Source organism: Talpa occidentalis, unplaced genomic scaffold, assembly GCF_014898055.3.
Source record: "Talpa occidentalis isolate TD23 unplaced genomic scaffold, MPIMG_talOcc4v2.1 talOcc4.13, whole genome shotgun sequence".
NCBI classification, from domain to species: Eukaryota; Metazoa; Chordata; class Mammalia; order Eulipotyphla; family Talpidae; genus Talpa; species Talpa occidentalis.
Window position 1 is genome coordinate 69,311,229 of NW_023601322.1, and position 17,499 is coordinate 69,328,727.

At 41.2% G+C, this 17,499-nt stretch overlaps 1 protein-coding gene and 2 non-coding genes across 3 annotated transcripts; all 3 read left to right on the top strand.

Annotated features, from left to right (window-relative positions):
• The first annotated feature begins 584 nt into the window (after positions 1 to 584).
• HSPA9 (heat shock protein family A (Hsp70) member 9) lies at positions 585 to 16,184 on the top strand. The gene is made up of 17 exons (XM_037509204.2): positions 585 to 765; positions 2,291 to 2,349; positions 2,509 to 2,596; positions 3,432 to 3,613; positions 4,369 to 4,493; positions 5,388 to 5,461; positions 5,563 to 5,669; positions 6,118 to 6,280; positions 6,730 to 6,822; positions 9,976 to 10,185; positions 11,488 to 11,715; positions 12,531 to 12,635; positions 13,164 to 13,281; positions 13,945 to 14,039; positions 14,652 to 14,744; positions 14,926 to 15,066; positions 15,440 to 16,184. The coding sequence occupies exons 1-17, from the start codon at positions 685 to 687 to the stop codon at positions 15,515 to 15,517; spliced, it is 2,040 nt and encodes a 679-aa protein (XP_037365101.1). The 5' UTR covers positions 585 to 684; the 3' UTR covers positions 15,518 to 16,184.
• LOC119243851 (small nucleolar RNA SNORD63) lies at positions 10,809 to 10,881 on the top strand. Its single transcript, XR_005124853.1, has one exon. It is a non-coding gene; the product is annotated as a small nucleolar RNA SNORD63 (small nucleolar RNA).
• Positions 12,177 to 12,244, top strand: LOC119243852 (small nucleolar RNA SNORD63). Its single transcript, XR_005124854.1, has one exon. It is a non-coding gene; the product is annotated as a small nucleolar RNA SNORD63 (small nucleolar RNA).
• Positions 16,185 to 17,499: the final 1,315 nt, after the last annotated feature.

Below are 17,499 nucleotides of genomic sequence, written 5' to 3' on the forward strand. Positions count from 1 at the left end.
CACCAAACAAAGCCCCGGGACAAGATGGCGATCTGCGCGAGAAGCGGAGCTAGGCGGGGTCAGGGGACGGGGAGTCACCGCGTGGACTCTGCGCGCGCCCTGCCTCGCCCGGGGCAACGCTCGGGCCAAACTCACGTGCGCCGGGGCATCCAATGAGAGCTGCAGCTAGACTCCACCCCCGTTTTCCGCCACTCCCTCGCACATGCGCCCCAGGCCCTCAGAAGAATGCCAGCCGCGCAGACGCAACAGACCCCTCCCCTCAAGTAACTGACGCAAGGAGCCTGATCGGTTCGCAATTTATCCCGTGTGACCTTGAGTCTCTCCTACTGCTGAGGACCGGGGCTGTCCAACGTGTTGCCTTCATACCTCTCCTATAAGCCTCGGCTCTCACTGAACCCAGACCCGTCGCCGCCGGAACTAAAGGGCAACTTTTTACCAACCATCATGCGGCGGAGAGTGTTAACCGTACGCCCTGGCTCTGGATGCGGCGGCCTGGTAGTCTCTGGTCAGGCACTGGGGACGGCGCCCTAGCGGAAGAGCGGGCCTCCAGGTCCCAGCCACCAACCCCCGCCCCCCCACCCCACGTGGTTGGAGGTTTCCAGAAGCGCTCTCACCACCTCGCCGCGCGGCTCCCGGCCGTCCGACAGCCTGTTTGCTGCCTCGCTCTCCCTCCCCCTGGCCACCATGATAAGCGCCAGCCGAGCCGCGGCAGCCCGTCTCGTCGGCGCCGCAGCCTCTCGGGGCCCCAAAGCGGCCCGCCACCAGGTAAGGAGGCGCCAGGCCTGCGCCCATGTATGTAAGGCCTTGGGCCTCTGTGAGGCAGTCGCGTCCTTAGGGGTCAGAATTCTCCGCGAGCGATCTGGAGGGGAGGAAGGTAACGAACGGGACTTTAGTGATCAGCGTTGTCGGCTCAAGGCCTAATGCAGGGTTTTGCCTCCATTTCTCGGGCCCTGCTGAGTCACACCCCTCTGCGATCCTAGAGTTTTACTCCTCAAAGTAGCGGGCAGTGGCCCTGACGATCCGTTCTGAGGGTAATAGAGCGGTTTGGCCTTGGGGGCGAAGGACGCGGTCTGTTGGGAAGGAACCTATTGTAGTTTTTATTTTCATGTACGAGTCGAAGGACGATTGCCCTTTCAGTAAAACACAAGGTAAGGACCCCGCTGCTGTGATGAAATGAAGAAAAGCAGCTCAATAGCAAGTTGGAAATCAAGCGCGGGGGTTCCTGTTTTGGATATCTTTGTAGTTAGTTCTCCTGAATCTTTCGTGTAATACTGTTTGCTCTTTTTATTTCTGAAAACTAAGACCAGGAAAAGGCCATAGAGGGTCAATCATTATTACTAGATGAAAAATACAGGAACTGTATCTTTTGCACTCACGTGGAATTAAAGGAAGGCTTGTAAGTATCCTGAGGCTAGGTTGTAACAAAAGATATTTGATCCTGGCTAGAGGCCATTCCTGAGTTGTGGTTGGTTTGTTTTTTTTTTCCCCCTAAAGTGACTCCACAGGATTAATAATCTTAAATCTTTAAAGCAACTGCTTGGGAGCAAGTGAGGAAAGGCTTCTAAATATTTTAAATCTATACCTTTAGTATGAAAAGAGTAGGATTAAGGCACACATAGCTCCTGACAATGAAAAGTATCCGAAAGTAATTTGAAATACAGTGATTCTCAATCAGGGCCATTTTTGACTCCCCAAGGAACATTTTGCAATGCCTAGAGATAATTTTGGTAGCTATAACTTGAGGAACCGTGCTACTAGCCTTTATTGGTTGACACCTGGGATCTTAAAATGCACAGGCCAGTCCTTCCCCCCTGCACCCCTAACCCCAGCAAAGATTTGGGTCAAAATTGGTAGTGCCAGGCCTCCCCGGTGGCGCAGCGGTTGAGCGCTGGCTTGCGAAGCTGCCCTCAGCAGTGTACTTCAGTCTGCCTGCTCTGCTCCCCGCTCTGGTGAATTCTCTCACCCTCCTGCGCTTCTGACTGTACCCAGTGCTTGTATAAATAAATAAATCTTTAAAAAAAAAAAATGGGTAGTGCCAAGGTTAAGAAACCCTGTTGTAAAGACAGTTTTATATACTTGGGAAATTTATATAGATGGTGTTACTGTTTCAGTTATATAATGCCTTCTCTACGTGAAATAGTTTTTCTTTCCTGTCTGTATACTTTATGCATGACAGCCACCCATTTAATAGTAAAAGTCTCAAGCCTCCATGTGTTCTTGAGAAGAATTGGAACAAGACCATGTTTTCATATATAGTTGATTGGCTAATGGAGTATTTTTTCCCTTTTAGGATGGCTGGAATGGCCTTAGTCATGAAGCTTTCAGAATTGTGTCAAGGCGGGATTATGCGTAAGTATAATTTCACTTCCTTTCTATCCACAGTAAATATTAGACTCTAAAGTTGTGGTCTTTGCATTTGTGATTGTTGCACTCAAAGAATTGAATTTCTTTTTTTTTTTTTTTCCATTAAGATAACAGTAACAAAGCATTGTTTTAAATGTCTTGTAGATCAGAAGCAATCAAAGGAGCAGTTGTTGGTATTGATTTGGGTACTACCAACTCCTGTGTGGCAGTTATGGAAGGAAAACAAGCAAAGGTGAGCATAATTGGGGGCTCTAATTTACACAGTGGTAGCTAGTACCCAATCCAGAAATATGTCCTTTGGCTTAGATAAGGTATGTCAGCTTTGATTTTAGATGTTGCTTTCAAACTCTTACGAAGTGAACTTTTATTTTTAATTTTATTGGTGCAGATAACTGAATGGGTTTAACTTGCCAGGACTTAAGCAAGTCCTAGTATAAAGTTAAGACTTATCATTAGGATCCATTGGAATGACTTGCATGGTGGATTACTTAAGAGTCGAAATTTTTGTAAGTCATTTGAACCAAGGCTAGAGGTACAGGAATAATCTCAACGCATGTAAAGCTCCATGTAAGGCAAAGGCCACATTCTAAGGAAAGTATGTTCTTAGGAGATTGCTGCTATCATAGATGCTGATCCTCCTGCGGCCTCCTTATTCTACACATGAGATCTTTTTCCTGCTGGATTCTTCTCAAGATTTAGAGCACCTAGGGTTCTTGAATTGCTTCCTGGCCTTTTTTAATATCCCTGAAACTTGTAGCCATCACACAAAAAAAAAATTAGGAGTATATTTAATTTTCCACATAGAAGGAAATATACCCTTGTTCCAACATTGAGTATGAAAGACTTGGCTCTGCCTGTTTTGTTTTTAGTTATGTTTCAAAGCAAGGAACTAGAAATAGCTCCTGGCTCCACTAGTATTTATTATATCAGCATTCACAGAGCAGAAAAGTATAACCATTGGGGCTGTTCCTTGAACGTTCATTTTCTGATTAAGCATCTGTTTTGTCTTAAATGATTAAAGACACCAGTGGTGATTAGAATCTCATTTTTTCTATGTTTGAGAATAGGTGCTGGAGAATGCTGAAGGCGCTAGAACCACCCCTTCAGTTGTAGCCTTTACAGCAGATGGTGAGCGACTTGTTGGGATGCCAGCCAAGCGTCAAGCAGTCACCAACCCAAACAATACATTTTATGCCACCAAACGTCTCATTGGCCGGCGATATGACGACTCTGAAGTTCAAAAAGACATGTGAGTAATAGCAGAAATGTAGTTGGTTGCAAAGGACATATATACAAGAATCGTTTCAACAGGATCCCTGGACTACTTTACCTTGCCCCTAAATGAGCCCTGCCTCTGCCAAAAGGCTGGTTCCTTCAAAAAAAAAAAAAAACTTCACCATCACACATGAGTCTTTGTTATACATATATATAGTATGTGAAAAATGAGAATATTCTGGATCATGTAAATCAGATATAGAAGCAAATATACCAGAAGGCAAATAATGGCCTCCTTGTGTTGATCAGGTAGGTTTTCAAGGTTTATCCATTTAATATAGCACGTATCACTACTTCATTCCAACATCATTTTATGGATGTATATGTTACACTTCGTTTATCCATTTGTCATTTAGTGGACATTTGGGTTCTCACTTTTTAGCTATTGTAAATAATGCTACCATAAACACTTTTGTATGAGTTTTTATGTAAACATGCTTTCTTTTTGGATAGATATTATTGCAGTGGAATTGCCGGGTCCTGTGGTAACTAATCATTTTCCAAGGCAGCTGCATAGGTTTTTTTGTTTGGGGGCAAGTAAGAAAGTTCGTCTTTCATCAGGTAGTTTTTACCTGTTAATTTGCTCTGTAAAGGTTTTCGTTGAAGAATTTCTGGAGTTCTCATTTGTTGTCAGTGGATCTTCTGAAATGGGCAGATGCTTGTGTTGTGCTAACCTCTTCATTGTAGTTTCAGTGGCATTTTTTCAAATACAGTTTTTTTGTCTTTCAGAAAAAATGTTCCTTTTAAAATTGTCCGTGCCTCCAATGGCGACGCCTGGGTAGAAGCTCATGGAAAACTTTACTCACCAAGTCAGATTGGAGCATTTGTGCTGATGAAAATGAAAGAGACTGCAGGTGAGAGGTTTTAGGCCACATCTGGGGAAATTTGAAGAAGTGGATGATTCCTCTGAGATCATTAACTTCCAGACCCTAGTGTCCTTTGGATGAGTCTTTTCTGTTACACAGAAATCCTAGGAATGGCAAAACTTTTGTTACTTGATCTTTCCTGCAGGTTGAATTTATCTTCTAAATTTTCCTAAGGTGGCTTGTTTCTTCAGTGGGGGAGGGATAGTGTTACATATTGAAAGCCAAAATACTACACATTAACTTTTTGTGTCTGTTAGGTAAGGCTTAGAACTTTGTGATAGAAAGTAGGGACTGTTTTAAGTCTAAAAGTGGATCATGGTAACTGGTGAACTTTGACTAAAGTGTTATAGGTGAGATCGTGGTTTTTCAAAAATCAGTGTCTTTAATTGCATTGTTTTCCTACAAGCTCACTACATATTAGGTCCCATACTCAAAAACTGGTGTTTGCTATCTGTGGCATCAAGAAGGTGGGAAGGGTTATTAGGTTACATTAGTAAATTCTCTTACTGTTTCATGTAACACCCTATCTCATTTTTTTTTTTTTTTTAAGAAACTTTTTTTTTTTTTTAAGAGGCATGTATTATTTATTTATTTGTTTGTTTATACATGCACTGGGTACAGTCCGAAGTGCAGGAGGGTGAGAGAATTCACCAGAGCCAGAGTGGGGAGCAGAGCAGGCAGAAGGACCAAGGTACACTGCTGAGGGGAGCAGCGGGCAGCAGGAGAGGTCTGCGCGCCATGTGGGACCCTCCTCCGGTGGCCAGGGAGCAGCCAGGGATCGAACCAGCGCCGCAGAGGCCACGGGCAGCCCCGCAACCCAGCGCTCAACCGCCGCGCCACTGGGGAGGCCCCACCCTATCTCATTTTTTTATTCTTTTCCAGAAAATTACTTGGGGCATGCAGCAAAAAATGCTGTGATCACAGTCCCAGCTTATTTCAATGACTCTCAGAGACAGGTGAGTTTGATTAGAATTCTTATTCAAGAAATTAAGGCTGTTTGTAGCATAAGGGTAGAAAATGTTTTTTGTTTTTTTTTTTTTTTCTTTTTTTTTCCCAGGCCACTAAGGATGCTGGCCAAATAGCTGGACTAAATGTGCTTCGGGTAATTAATGAACCCACAGCTGCTGCTCTAGCCTATGGTCTAGACAAATCAGAAGACAAAATGTAAGTTTGTGCAATAAATTCAACCTCCATTTCTGACACTTTATGTTCTTAATTTTAATGATCAGGCTTTATATTTAATGTAGAAGTGGAACTTCCTTGATCTCCTTTAAGAGAGTATGCCAAGTGTTTTTCATTCATTTTTCAAAACCACTTTTTTTTAACTTACTGGGTATAGGTCATTTTTTCCCCTTTTACATGTATATTCCCAAACATTCATCCAAGAGCAGCTGAATAACTGGCAATTTTGCTATTAAAATTTGAGCTTACCTCACAACATGTTGTCTGTATTTTACTTGTAGTTATTAGGTTTACTTAACATGCATCATTTAGGCAGTTAGCAAATTTCATAAAAATTACACTTGGGAAATAATCAGGTTTATGTTGTTTGGTTATTGGAATTTATACGCTTATGTTAAGTTTCGTTCCTTAAGGTCTTTTTTCTTTCTAGTATTGCTGTATATGATTTAGGTGGTGGGACTTTTGATATTTCTATCCTGGAAATTCAGAAAGGAGTGTTTGAGGTGAAGTCCACCAATGGAGACACTTTCCTAGGTGGTGAAGACTTTGATCAGGCCTTACTACAGCACATTGTGAAGGAGTTCAAAAGAGAGGTTAGTTACATGTGTGATTAACGTTCAGATATCGAGGATTTTTTTGGTTCAGATGAGTTTGCTTTGTAATTTTTTGCCCTTAACAGCATTGATAGCACATTGAAGTAATTGTCTTTCAGTGTCATGAGTGGATCAAACTTTTGTTATTATAGCTTGCATTGGTAACAAAAAAAAAAGATTGAGAGTATGGTACTAGGGCTATAAAATTGGAAAAGGAATCATGGAAACTGGACACTAGAATTCTGGAAAGATAAGAGCTCAGTTCAGCTCTTTGATTAAGCACGGATGCCTTTTTTAGAATTTTGTTTTCCCTACAGATTAGGTGTAATAAGTGATTTATGTTTCCTTGTAATGATATGGCTCTATTTTGTGTTGTTAAAACTTACCTTTGAAATTCAAATGATATACATCATCTCACTATTAATAGCACGTCTATCTTCATTTTATAGACGGGGGTTGATTTGACCAAAGACAACATGGCACTTCAGAGGGTTCGAGAAGCTGCTGAGAAGGCCAAATGTGAACTCTCCTCCTCGGTGCAGGTGAGATGTGAATATACCCAAGCAGTTTTGATAGGTCTTTTCAGCCTGAGTTTATTTGAATAGCATATTCTAATGGGTCTACTAACAGTTCTGTGATTGGTGGTAAAACCTTTTCATCAATAAAGGGGCAGTATATTTTTTAATGAATGATCAGAAATTTGTCAACTGATATTAAATCCTAAATGAATTGGATATACTTCCTTGCCTTAAAGACATACTGATTTTAAAAATCAATATGCAAAGTTAGAACTATTAGCCTGGAAATAGTAAGAGACTCCGAATTGCTACTGTCTTCACATAACTGAAGGCAGTTGTGTGAGTCTCAAGTGCTCATTTTCCTGGCTCAAGAACAGTCTAGAAAGTGAGCTGCGAAACTTGGCTGTGGGCTAAGATCTATATAACCCATACAACTTTCCCTCTGGCCATCATATTGCTCAGCATCTATTGAAGGTGTCAACCTGTGTTGCTCCAGTTCTGAGACAGGAGACTTTAACTTTGCCTTAACCACTAAGAACAAAGTTGCATAAAACATGTTAGTTAGGTCTGGATCAGAAACTTAAGATGGAGGGCAAGAGATCTATTGTGGGGTCTTAGGTGGGAGCGGAGAAGCAGGACCTGTGACCACCACCCTAGGAAGGGGAGATGTATTTATAGCAACTGACATTGTATTGATGGTTAACCTTCAGTGAAATCTGTCATTGTTTTTTTTGTAGCTATGAAGAATGACAAGATTAGTCATTCATGATGTTGATGGTGTTCCCAATTGTGTTCCCTTATCCCAGCTATCATAATGGAGTGGCAGAATTTTGCAACACAATGGTTACAGTTTGAGTTGAAATATGTGGCACTACTAGAAGATAGTTTAAAATTCCAGTGGTTGGACACCTTTTGTCCAGGAGGGGAGATGGGCGTCATTGGTTGGCTTTAATGTAGCTAAAACATACTGATAGGCATTTGGGTTGTTTTTCAGCATTTTGCTACTATAGCAAGGTGTATTGATCATCTTGGGCATAATGTTTAGGCATGTGTGATGGTAAATCTGTAGGAAAAACTCCTGGAAGTATATATTACCTCAAATTTATGATATGGTTTAGGGAGATGAACATTAATTAGAACATTATATTAATAAATGTCAGACCAGAAGTAATGTAGACGTTATGAACTGCTCTGCAAGCCAGCTGCTGGTTTCACATTCCTGTTTTCATCACTTCTTAGCTATGTGACCTTGGATTAAATTGCTTAATGTTTGTTTTCTTATCTATAAAATGACATAAGACAGACTTGGGGATTACTAAATACAATGCTTATGTAGTGAACAGTAAGTATGCTAAATGCAAGATTATTTTTTTTTTTTAAAGATTCTTTTTTTTTTTTAAGATTTATTTATTTATTTATACAAGCACTGGGTACAGTCAGAAGCGCGGGAGGGTGAGAGAATTCACCAGAGCCAGAGCGGGGAGCAGAGCAGGCAGAAAGACTGAAGTACACTGCTGAGGGGAGCAGCGGGCGGCAGGAGAGGTCTGCGTGCCATGTGGGATCCTCCTCCGGTGGCCGGGGAGCAGCTGGGGATCGAACCGGCGCTGCAGAGACTGCGGGCAGCTTCGCTAACCCAGCGCTCAACCGCTGCGCCACGGGGGAGGCCCTAAATGCAAGATTATTAATGTAAAAAGGCACTGTTAACACAGAGGAACTTGACCAAGGTGTTTTGATGTAGCAGGGAGAGCTTATGCAAGATGAGTTGATCAGGAAAAGATGAAGAGTCAAGTAACTCGGGTTCTGGGATAAAGACATGAGAGGGCCAGTGTAGCTGGAGTGCAGGCAGACAAGGGGAACATGGCTACAGGTTTTATGGACTGGGGATTTTGTGTCTCTTCTGAGATAAAGGAATACAAAATACTGAAGCATTTTTAACTGGGGGACAGTAACATGGTCAGATTTGGGTTTGTGAAAAGCACTTTGAGGTGGAATGGAGAATTTGGGGATGGGTAGATGTGTGTTCGGGGCAGAGGGCAGCCTGAGTGGATGTAGAACTATGTTGGGAGGTGGTAAGGAAAGGAAGAACTTGAATTAGAGTATGGTAGTGAGATATACATGGCTGGATTGGGGGTGGGGGGAAGCAAAACTGTCATGAACTGACTTTGGAGGGTGGAGAGTCCTGTTTCTCAGATTGTCATTTAGTGTGTACAGCTACACCAATAGCAGCACATGTGGTTATTTATTTAATAATAAAGTTCCATTGGCCACTTATAGCAGCCATATTTCAAGTGCTCAGGTATAAATAGATGGTAGCTGGATTGAATGAATAGCACAGATAAGAACATTTCCACAGTCATAGAAGATTCTGTTGTATCACTTTGATTTAGATATATTGTTTTCTGATTCACTTTAACATTTTGTAAAGGAAGAAGGAAATTGTCAGTGGTAATCTTTAAAGCAGTATTTAGTGTCACTGTTTGTACAGAAGATATGTTAATTCTGATTATTAAACATTTACATTTCCTTGTACTTCACCTGGATAAGGTGGCTAAGAACTTGATTTCCACTGTCTTTATTCCTTGCTGGTCTTGCTTTGATGTGAGGTTGGAGGTGGAGGCACATGGCAGTGCTGTTCCTGAAGGTCCATCCCCCAGAGCCCCTGTTTTTGCATTGTTAGTGATGAGTTTTGTTAAATATTCTTGGTCCATGCCTTATGCCAGGATTTGCTGTGGCAGTAGCAGTGTTACTGTTGGTCTTTGGGGATGTGGTGGCAGTAAAGACCGTCCTTGTAGTTCTCATTGGCATTTCTGTTGCAACTCTCTGTCTTCCTGAAACTTAAAAATCTCTAGCTTGGTGACAGGTTATTTGGAGCATAAACATTTGACGTTTATCTTCATGTACGTGAAATTTTTTAAGCTGGGTGAAAAGAAACAGGAGCATGGTTCTTAATGTATGTATACTGTCAAGACAGTTTTTCCATCTCCTTAAAAAGAATTGTCCTACTTCCCCACTCCATTTTTTCCTTGTTAATAATAGACTGTGTAGTATTTACCTCTGGGAACATGAGAGATTAAGTCTTAAGGGTCACTGTCTTCAGTGGCTGTTCATTTAAAGTAAGTCTGACCCTTCCTGTGGCCTTCAGTGTTCTACTACTGGTCTTCCCCGCTTCCTCACTAGACTGACATCAACTTGCCGTATCTTACGATGGATGCTTCTGGACCCAAGCATTTGAATATGAAGCTGACCCGGGCTCAGTTTGAGGGAATTGTGACTGATCTAATCAAGAGGACCATTGCCCCATGCCAAAAAGCCATGCAAGATGCAGAAGTCAGCAAGAGTGATATAGGAGAAGTAATCCTTGTCGGTGGCATGACCAGGATGCCCAAGGTATGGACCCGTGATGAACACTTGGGAGAAATGGCTTGTGTTGTAGGGAAATGATGATGTGTCTTTTTGCCACTGTGACCTGAAGGGGTGGATTTGTACCCATGGATCTTTTTTTTCCAAGCTCTTTTTACCCTCTTTTTTTTTTTTTTTTTTTTGTTTGTTTGTTTGTTTGTTTTCTGTTTATTTATTTACAAGCACTGGGTACAGTCAGAAGCGCTGGAGGGTGAGAGAATTCACCAGAGCGGGGAGCAGAACAGGCAGAAGGACCAAAGTACACTGCTGAGGGGAGCAGTGGGCGCGGCAGGAGAGGTCTGCGCACCATGTGGGACCCTCACCGGTGGCCAGGAATTGAACCGGCGCTGCAGAGGCTGCGGGCAGCTTCGCAGCCCAGCACCCAGCCGCTGCACCACCTCTTTTTATAAATTAAAGGGTACAAGGAAAAGAATTAGCAAGGGCAGGATATCTTCAGGGTGACAGCAAGGAGGAAGCTGACTTTATTTTGAAAGAATTTTATATTTAGGGATGACCTAAAAAATTTGGTGCTACTAACTAGACCACAGGGGCAACTATAGAAATATCTGCAACATAGAAGATTTCTAATTGCATCTCTTCCACAAAGATTTGTGCAATGATGCATTTTACTCATCAACACATCATTCTGAAGACAGGTGTGTGGAAAGCTAATGACTGAGCACAAAATCTATTGAAGGTGCAATTCTTGCCTTAAAGCTTAAATAAGAGTATCTGGGCCTTTAGATTTTCTAAATTTTACCTTTGGAGTGTTTGGAAAATATGTACAAAATAACCCTGAGGAAAAAAGGGGAGGCTTTGGAGCATATAACATGTATCTTGACATATGACACCTTTTTTTGTTAACAAATGCTATTCAACTAACCCTACTTCCTAGCTATTAGTAAAATAATCAGGAGGTAAGAAGATGCCCCACACTACCCACCAATATTGTTGAATTATCACTGCTTCTTTTAGGTTGGTTGTTGATTTGTAGAAGAGAACTTAGATTATACAATTTCTAGATCCTTTTGCCATTCACCCTTCTTTTCTGGGAAACCAGATAACAAAACTTAGGCAAGTCTCCACAAATTTAAAAGAGCTATGAATGAGATGCTTACATGAGTAAAATATATGTTACCTACATAAATGTAGATAATAAGAAGTCAACTATGAAATAGTTTACATTCTTGAATCTGAAGTGTGATATAGTGGGGTTTATTGGGGTCTTCAGATGTATTCTCTTTTCAGACACTCTGAGTGGTGGGTGACAGGTTTTTTCTTGACGCTTAGGTTCAGCAGACTGTGCAGGATCTCTTTGGCCGAGCCCCTAGCAAAGCTGTCAATCCTGATGAGGCTGTGGCCATTGGTGCTGCCATTCAGGGAGGTGTATTAGCCGGTGATGTCACAGATGTGCTGCTCCTGGATGTGACTCCTTTGTCTCTGGGTATTGAAACTCTGGGAGGTGTCTTTACCAAACTTATTAACAGGAACACCACTATTCCAACCAAGAAGAGCCAGGTAAGTTACCCCTCCCTACATTCTGATAGAGATTTGTGAGGGAACTGATTGTAATTTTGTGAGCATTTCCTATAAAACTTCACTTAACTGTTTTGCAGTCCACATTTGTTGAATGTTGGTGGTAAGAAACTTGACTTTTTTTCTTTTCTCCTTTTTGTTCTGGAAAAGTTGTCTTTACCTGCCAGCCAGCAGTGGTGATTATAGGGAAAGCATCAATAGTTTTCCCTCCTTGCCCTAAAAGGCAAGTTTCTGGTACTCTTCTGTTCTCAAAGACAATAAAAAGACTAAGACAAGGGAAATGAGCTTGTTTTAGGGACAAATGATGGGAGAGGGACAAAGGATCGGAGTTTCTGAGATATCAAGTAGGACTATATAGAGAAAAGCATGGTTTGGGAGTAAGAATTATTTCCTGATTTTCCCAATTTTGACATTTTTCTGACAAATGTATCTGTGCTTTATTTGTGCTGTGATGTACTGACAACACATCATTCTGAAAAGAAGTATGCTTGATTTCCTGTGACTGAGCACAAAGCACATATCCAGTCTCTGACCCAATTCCCCATACCAGCAATTTTCACTTTTTCACTCCTTCTCAAAGCCTTCTGTAATACTGCATCATTGTCCAGTGCATTTGCTTAGTTGAAACAATAGCTACTATGTGCCCTTTGCTGTGCTAATCCTACTCCTATTCCCTACAAAGACATGTCTTTGTTCTGAATAAAATATACATTAGGGTGAATTTATTTGGCTTGCACTTTGTATAAGGGGTGTCAGTTTAATCATACTGCTAATCCAGGAAGTTTCCTTCTTTTTAGGTGTTTTCAACAGCTGCTGATGGACAGACACAAGTGGAGATAAAAGTTTGTCAGGGTGAGAGAGAGATGGCTGGAGACAACAAACTTCTTGGACAGTTTACTTTGGTAGGTATCAGGAATCCTGAATATTTTGCTCTTCCTTTTACTGTAAAGTTGATTATATTCTAACCCCTAATAACTTTGCCATAAACTGCTGACATACACCAGCATAACCTGTTATCTTGACTGTGTAGTGTTTTACCTGAAAGTCTTGCTTGTTCCTTGTGCTATAGGAACTCACCAAGAAGTTGATAAATAATGCTGATTAGGAAAAATTCCTGATTATTAAGTGCTATTTGATGCTGTTACTGCTTTGTCAGCATTGCTTATCGGTGAGATCAGCAATGATGAGAGGTTTTCTCTCGTTCACTGTCCTCGGGTACACACAATATAGGGTTACTTGCTATAACTAACTTCACTGTGAGCCATGTTATTTCAGATTGCAATGAAACTACTACCCTCATCTATAAATGTATTTTTGTGCCTTTATTAAGTGTAGGTAGTATTATTTGTTTTTCCTAAGAGACATATAGGTGTGGAAATAGAACACTGGATCCCTTTGTGAGAGACACTTAATCTAGATATTTATTTTAGGTTGGAATTCCCCCAGCCCCTCGTGGAGTCCCTCAGATTGAAGTTACATTTGACATTGATGCCAATGGGATTGTACATGTCTCTGCCAAAGATAAGGGTACAGGACGTGAGCAACAGAGTAAGTGCTGTTATTCAACAGAGTGAGATGAGTGAGTCTGGAATGTCTCTGTTGGGAACTTAGATAGACCTCTTTGGTGTGTGTGTGTGTGTGTGTGTGTGTGTCATCCTCCCTGCCTTCCCCACTCCCCACCATAGAAGAACTGGGGTATAGGCCACAGGTACAGGGGGTGAGAGAATTCATCAGAGACAGAATGGGAAGCAGAACAGGCAAATTAACTGAGATATACTGCTAAGGAGAACAGCAGGTGGGACAGGAGAAGTCTGCTAAGCCGAAAGTGGGTTAGCTCCCTGGCTGGGGATTGAACTGAGTTCGTAGCAGTGATAACTCTGAGACTTACACCCCAGACTACCAAGGAGGCCCAAGTTGTGTGGTCTTTTCTCTCAGTCTCGGGAAGACAACGAGCCCTTTTTTGTCCCCTTTCTCTTCGATTACCAGGTCCACGTTAACAAGCGTACTTATTCCCCAGAACAACCAAGCATTAAGAATTTGGTCTTTGTATATTTCAGACCCTTGGATTCCTCCTATAGGACAACAGGGTATTTCTGATCTTTTTGTAATTCACATCCAGATTGACTATTACAAGTTAGGAGTATTCTTCTTACTACAGTAGCAGAAGACACAATTTTATCTGGAAAGTAATATGCCTTCTTTTCACTATAGTTGTGATCCAGTCTTCTGGTGGTTTAAGCAAAGATGATATTGAAAATATGGTTAAAAATGCAGAGAAGTATGCTGAGGAAGACCGACGAAGGAAGGTAATTAGTTTCTGCCTTCTTGTCTGGGCGATGAAGGTTGGAGTTTGGGCATTTGTCATTGATGCTTTATCTCTTCCATCTGTCTTGTCTTAATCTGTTATGTGTGAAATGTCTTAATTACTAGTCTTACATATCAAAGTTCTTTTTTTAAAAATGATTTTTTTTGTTTATGCATACAAGAGCTGGGGTACAGGCCAGAGATGCAGGGGAGGGGAAGGGGGGGGTGAGAAGATTCACCAGAGACAGAGTGGGGAACACAACAGACAGACTGACTGAAATACACTACTGAGGGGAGCAGCAGGCGAAACAGAAGAGGTCTGCTGCGCCTTGTGGGTTTCTCCCTGGCCGGCCGGGGATTGAACTTGTGTTGCAAAGGCTGTGGATTTCTTCATAGTGCGGTGCTTAACCCTTGCACCACCAGGGAGACCCACATATCAAAATTCTAATGTTACACTAAATATTTGATATCTTTACAGACTCTAAAAATTTTTGAGCTCTGTATGTATGACCTCTAATTATATGCAGCAGTTAACATGTATTGCTTAGTGAGGACATCCAGCCAAATGGTTGATTGGGAAGTCTTTTTTCATACTACACTTGTGATTTTTTTAGGAACGAGTTGAAGCAGTTAATATGGCTGAAGGAATCATTCATGACACAGAAACTAAGATGGAAGAATTCAAGGACCAATTGCCTGCTGATGAGGTGAGCCCTCCTTTTAAATAGTTCAGGAAGTTGGGAGGCATTGTCACCAGTGTCAGTGAAGTTCATTTTTCTTTGTGGGGCTTGACAGAATTTAGTATTAAAAAAAAATTTCTGAACATTACTACTACATGTAATGGGATAAGAAACCTGGAAAAAATGAGGGTTTTGTTTTGTTTTAAAGTGCAACAAGCTAAAAGAAGAGATTTCCAAAATGAGAGAGCTCCTGGCTCGAAAAGATAGTGAAACAGGAGAAAATATAAGGCAGGCCGCATCCTCCCTACAGCAAGCATCACTGAAGCTCTTCGAGATGGCATACAAAAAGGTACAGAGGCCCAAGGGTATTCTGTCCAATGATTATTTTGCTCTTCACTTATCCTTAGTATGACTGCTCTTGGTTACTGTCGCTGAAGACTCCCTGCATACCCAAATGTGGCACTAGTACTGCAGCTGGATATCCATCCTGTTGTCTTCACTATTTTGGAAGGGAGGGTGAGATCAAAAAAAGGGTCACAGAAACCACCAACATAGACTAGAAGAGGGAGAGTGGAATAGACTGGATATGGCTTCTGCATTTTCAGTTCACTAGAGAACAAATGTTCGGCCCTAACAATAAATCTGATGTTTTCTTACTATTAATGTTGGCCCTAATGAAAAATATATTAACAATAATTATCTCAAATGTTTTTTTTTAACAGATGGCATCTGAGCGAGAAGGCTCTGGAAGTTCTGGCACTGGGGAACAAAAGGAAGATCAAAAAGAGGAGAAGCAGTAATAGCTGTAAACTTGGGAGATGAAAGGACAACATACTATAACGCTTGGGAGTGAAGGGATTTCCTGAGCAGAGATAGGCAGATTTCAGTCTTTTACTGTGTTTTTGCAGTATTCTATATATAATTTCCTTAATATGTAAATTTAGTGACCATTAGTTAATCATCATCTAATGAGTGATAATTCCAACAGTACAACGTTCACAATGTTCTGTCCCTAGCCTGTCATTATTTTCAGCTGCATGTATAAGGAAAGAAGGTGATTTATTGATCATTATAAAGACTTACATTATTTTGTGCTAATGTAGCCATATTTTCAAGGGATGGAACCATCTTACACACAAGGAGGGTAGTCAGTCATAACCTGAAATGAGACCATATAGGAATGAGATCTTGTCAGTTGAGAAGTACTCTGGTCCCAGCATGTGTGTACATGAGATTCTTAAACTGAGGCCTTGCACAAAGGCAAACAGCTGCACCATGTTGGGAGTTGAATAGGGGAAGCTAAGTCACTGGAAAATTAAGCGTTGAGTACAGCTTTTAAGACAAGGTAATAAGGCTCCCTTTTTAAGGTATACTTTTCTAGCTACCTTCTGGCCTGTCTGGCACCTGTATCTTATTTTTGATCCATTCTGGATTTTTTTAAAAAAATAAACACAAGAAGTACCTTGATCTCTTGGTTTGTGAGGGATGAATCCCTGAGATTTCTCTTCAGGAACATGGTATGTTTATTCCCTGTTCCCACAAAGAAATAACACTTCTAAGTAGTGTCTACCCTTCATATTGTCCCACCTTTGTTTGGGGATATTGGAACTGCCTTTTAAATCTTTTGAGATTTGAAAATGCGGGCTTTTCTCCAACAGCTTTCAGGTCCAAACAGCAAAAATTCTAAACAGAATTGACTTAACAATAAAGAAACATGTCTCATACTAAGTTTTACATGATTTCAGTGTCTCATACCAGAAACCGTTTTTAATTTCTGCTTTTTCATCAGCAAATTTCCTTGTCCCAAATTCTGACACAGTTCTAATTATCATATGCTGACAGCTTGCCAGGCAGAAAGGTGACTGCATCTATCTTGTCTTCCTAAAAGGCTTACAACAGACTTCTCATACTTAATGAGTTATCGTTACATGCCATGTCTAAAATGGTCTGTTAATCAAGAACATGAGCTTAGACACCATCAGATTTGCCTAGAAAAGAATGCATTGCTCTAATGTGAATGATTTGCTGGAAAATTGTCTTCATTAACACCTACATAAACACTTCTTGAGACTTGTATGAAATATTAATAGGCTCAACTTTTCAGCCACATGAACACTTGGTGTGGGACCCTTGTAAGATATGCAGCAATTGTTTACGAAGGATTTGTTTTGTGTTGTTTTGGACGATAATTAGCTTCTGATTCACCACTGCCAACTAAATGCCTCTATACCACCCCAGCCATTGTGATAACTAAGCCTCTCAAGGATTTCCAAAGCACTCCAATTAAGAATTGGATTTTATTAAAGATTCAGGATCAGGGACAGGAGTCAAACATATTAACAAAATGGATCCCATTAGGGAGGGAGAAAGCTGCTTGCTGGGTAGGAATCCATAGCTACTATTCTCAAGCTCTACCTCACCTGTAGTGAATGCATAACAGTATTTCAGTCACAAACAGCTTTTAAAGGAAAATAAAAATTATTCAGTTATACTCTCCCTTTTGTGGAACAAGTGTTTTATGGTTGCTCGAACCCAAAAAACACCTTCACAACCATCACAGTACATCCAGGGTCATCTCGATTCTTGCCACTCAAGTGTAAGTTATTTGATTATTCCAAGGTGTCTACCCCACTTAAAACTACATCCTTGCTACTTTGGCATTTCCCCACAGCATTGTCAAAACACCTGGAGTCACATAAACTGGCCCTTCACTGCTCTCTTACCTTCCATTTTTATTATTTTTGCCCTTGGTAGAAGAGTCTTTACCCCAGATTTCTCCACT

Coding starts and splice junctions, on each gene's coding strand:
- HSPA9 (XM_037509204.2), top strand. CDS start 685: ATGATAAGCGCCAGCCGAGCCGCGGCAGCCCGTCTCGTCGGCGCCGCA. Junction 2,597..3,431: donor TGGAAGGAAAACAAGCAAAG/GTGAGCATAATT, acceptor GTTTGAGAATAG/GTGCTGGAGAATGCTGAAGG. Junction 11,716..12,530: donor TTCCAACCAAGAAGAGCCAG/GTAAGTTACCCC, acceptor CCTTCTTTTTAG/GTGTTTTCAACAGCTGCTGA.